Genomic DNA, 2870 nt, shown 5'->3' with positions numbered 1-2870 from the left:
CCCGCACCGCCCCCGCGCCGCGCTGCGCCCCGACCTGCCCCACGCCCCTTGCCTTCCAGTCCGTCCTTCCTTGCAGCCCCGCTGCGCCCACGCCTGCCCCAGCTGCCGGCTGCGGGCGCCAGGCCCTAGTGTCCGAGCCGCGCTCGCCGTCCAGCCCATGCTGGCCTTGGCTGGCCGGCTCCTGCCCCGCCACTCTGCTCGGGGGCGTCCTTTGCAGAGTCCATGCCAACAGGCCCCAGCCTTGCTGGACACACCTTGAATGGGCCGCAGCACGAGCTTGCCCTCCCCACCCCCCCCAGCGCCGGAGCTGCCGGGGAGGGGCCCAGAGGCGGCCAGGCCGTGGGGGTAGTGGCCGGGCCGCGCCCTGCCCCAGAGGAGCAGACTGCCCTGGGCACCAGCCTGGCGGTGGGTGCACTGCCCTCCCACAGCAGACGCCTGGCCAGCGAGCCCCTGGTGGGAGCCCACACTGGCCCTGCGATTGAGGAAAGGCCCGGCCGCGCCTTGCCTGTGGGGTTCAGGTTCCAGCGCGGGGTAGGCAGGCGCGCCCCTGACTACCCAGGCGACGGCCTCCCCGCCCAGTGAGCCCAGGCGCTGCGGCCGGCCCGCGGCCTTAGGCAGGGGCCCCTTCGCCGATCAGCGCTGCCGGGGCCGGGCACCAGCCCGTGGCTCTCCGTGCCATGGTCCTTGGACCGGACCCCGGAGCAGAAAGCTGGGCAGCTGGGTCCCAGCGCCACAGGTGGTGCAGCCAGCCCGTGGGTCACGCTGCCCTGGTGGCTGCAGATGCTCCAGAAGAAAACCTGTGTCCAGGAACAGCAAAGCAGCTGCCCGCGGCTCCAGGCTCCGGGGCTCGCGGGGCCGTCCACCCCGCCGGCTCTGAGAGCCACGGCCGAGACAGGCCAGTGAGCTGGGCCCCGCAGGGCGGGCTGCTCCCCAGTGACCCCAGGCGGCTCAGTCACCAGCTCCTCGTTTTCTGTGAAAACAGGTGACTCCTCGTGGGGCTTGGGGTGCCGTGCCCCAGCGTCTTGTCCCCGTCCCCCTTGCGTCTTCAGACCCTGGGGCAGGTGCGGGGCACCAGTCCTGGGGTTCGCAGGCGCCGGGACTCCTCGCCAGGAGCCCCATGTGAGGGGCCGAGGGAGCAAGCAAGAGCCACTGGGGCCTCTGGGGTCCCCTGCCCAGACGCCCTGGGCCCCCCGCCCGTCAGGTGTGTGGCCGGCGGCTCTACCGAGGCACCTCAGCAGGGCCCGCGGGTCCCCCTGCGGGAGCAGCCCGTGCCCAGCGCAGGCCGCCTCCTCGCAGGCCTCCCCGGGGGTGCAGGGGTGGGGCCCGGCGTGCCCAGAGGCCTGGCCGTAGGGCACCAGCGCGGGGGTGGCGGGGTGGGGGGCGCCTGAGCCCCATCTGTCTTGCAGGAGGGGGTGAAGACCGAGAACGACCACATCAACCTCAAGGTGGCCGGGCAGGACGGCTCCGTGGTCCAGTTCAAGATCAAGAGGCACACCCCGCTGAGCAAGCTCATGAAGGCCTACTGCGAGCGCCAGGTGCGGACCCGCTGTCCCGCCTTTCCTGGGCGCCCGCCGCTGCTGCCGCGGGCAGCTCCGCACGGCGTCTGCTGTCCTCCCACTCCGCCACGCGCCCGTGCCGGGCTGTGTCCCCCGCTGGCCCCGCGGGCTCTGGACAGAACAAAAGCAGGGGCGCAGTCCCCTCCCCGCCCTCCCTCTCCCCAGGCCCCGTCTGAGGAGACTCTGGACCTCAGCTGCCCTGGCTGTGCCCTCCCTGCTCCATCCTGCTGGGGTCAGCTGGCATCAGTCCTGCTGGCGCTGTCCGCTGAGCCCCTGGCCTGTCTGTCCTGTTCCCTTGGGGTGACTGGCTTTCTAGGTGCCCCTCCCGCGGGCAGGCAGCACCAGCACCCTCCGGGGCGCTCCCTGCTGGCCCAGGCACGTGGGGGGCTCTGGCCCGGCCCCTTCTGGCGGAGCCCGCGGTGGTGGCTCTGGAAAGCCCTTGGCCACTGGGGCCTGCCCTGGCCGGGCTTCAGTGGACACAGCTGGGGTCTGTCCGCCCCTCGGGGTGCGCCGGGAGCTGCTCGAGTGGGTGTTTGGGCTCCATCCTGCACCCCAGGGCTGCGCTGCCGTGGCGGCACCTCAGCCGGCCCGGCTTGTGTGGACAGGCTTGCCCGGGCCGGGGCGCCAGGCCCTTGTCAGGAGCCCCCGCGCAGCTGTCCATCCCTGGACATCGCCCCGCCCAGGAGGCGCTCTTCCCCGGCTGGGGCCTGCCGGGTTGAGTCTCCCTTGTGCGCCCCAGAGCCTGTGGGGAGTAGCCCCAGTGGCCAGTAGGGGCCCGCCGGCAGGCCTGGAGGGGCCACACCGCCTGAGCCTCGCCCCTGCCGGTCCGCCAGCGCGGCCGGCTGGGGTTCGGCTCACAGCGCCCCCAGCCTCCCGCCGGCCCCCCATGGGATCATCTCTGAGGCTGCGGGGCCCTGCCCTGGCTGCCCGGCCCCGCGGGTCCACAGGCCAGGGCGCAGCCGAGGACTCCGAAGGGGGACCCGGCGTCCCCAGCAAGGATGCCCCAGTGCCCGCGGGAGGGGGGAGCGTGCCTGGCGGCCGGGGTGCCGCCGTCCCCCACGGCGTCTGTCTGGGAGCTGCGGTGGGAGCCGGGGCGCCCCGCGGACCTCAGCGGCCTGCTCTTCCTTCCAGGGCTTGTCCATGCGGCAGATCAGGTTCAGGTTTGACGGGCAGCCGGTCAACGAGGCGGACACCCCGGCGCAGGTGCGGGCCGCCTATCTGGGGCGCAGCCTGGGTGGGCTCCCGGGGTGGGGAGACCAGTGTCTCGGGGGAGCGTGCCCGCCGCCTGGGGGCGCTGGCGCCGCGGACGCAGAG

The 2870-nt window shown here is 73.9% G+C and overlaps 1 protein-coding gene across 1 annotated transcript in view; it reads left to right on the top strand.

The window, feature by feature from the left end:
- SUMO3 (small ubiquitin-like modifier 3) overlaps positions 1-2870 on the top strand; it is an 8314-nt gene that overhangs the window by 4620 nt on the left and 824 nt on the right. The window contains exons 3-4 of the mRNA XM_012731210.1: positions 1407-1535; positions 2688-2759. Of these exons, the coding sequence (XP_012586664.1) occupies positions 1407-1535; positions 2688-2759 (201 nt within the window). The remainder of the gene's footprint in view (positions 1-1406; positions 1536-2687; positions 2760-2870) is intronic.

The sequence above is a fragment of the Condylura cristata genome, unplaced genomic scaffold, assembly GCF_000260355.1.
Source record: "Condylura cristata isolate star-nosed mole 26May11 unplaced genomic scaffold, ConCri1.0 scaffold00003, whole genome shotgun sequence".
In the NCBI taxonomy this organism is placed as follows: Eukaryota; Metazoa; Chordata; class Mammalia; order Eulipotyphla; family Talpidae; genus Condylura; species Condylura cristata.
This window is presented reverse-complemented; position numbering and strand designations above follow the sequence as displayed.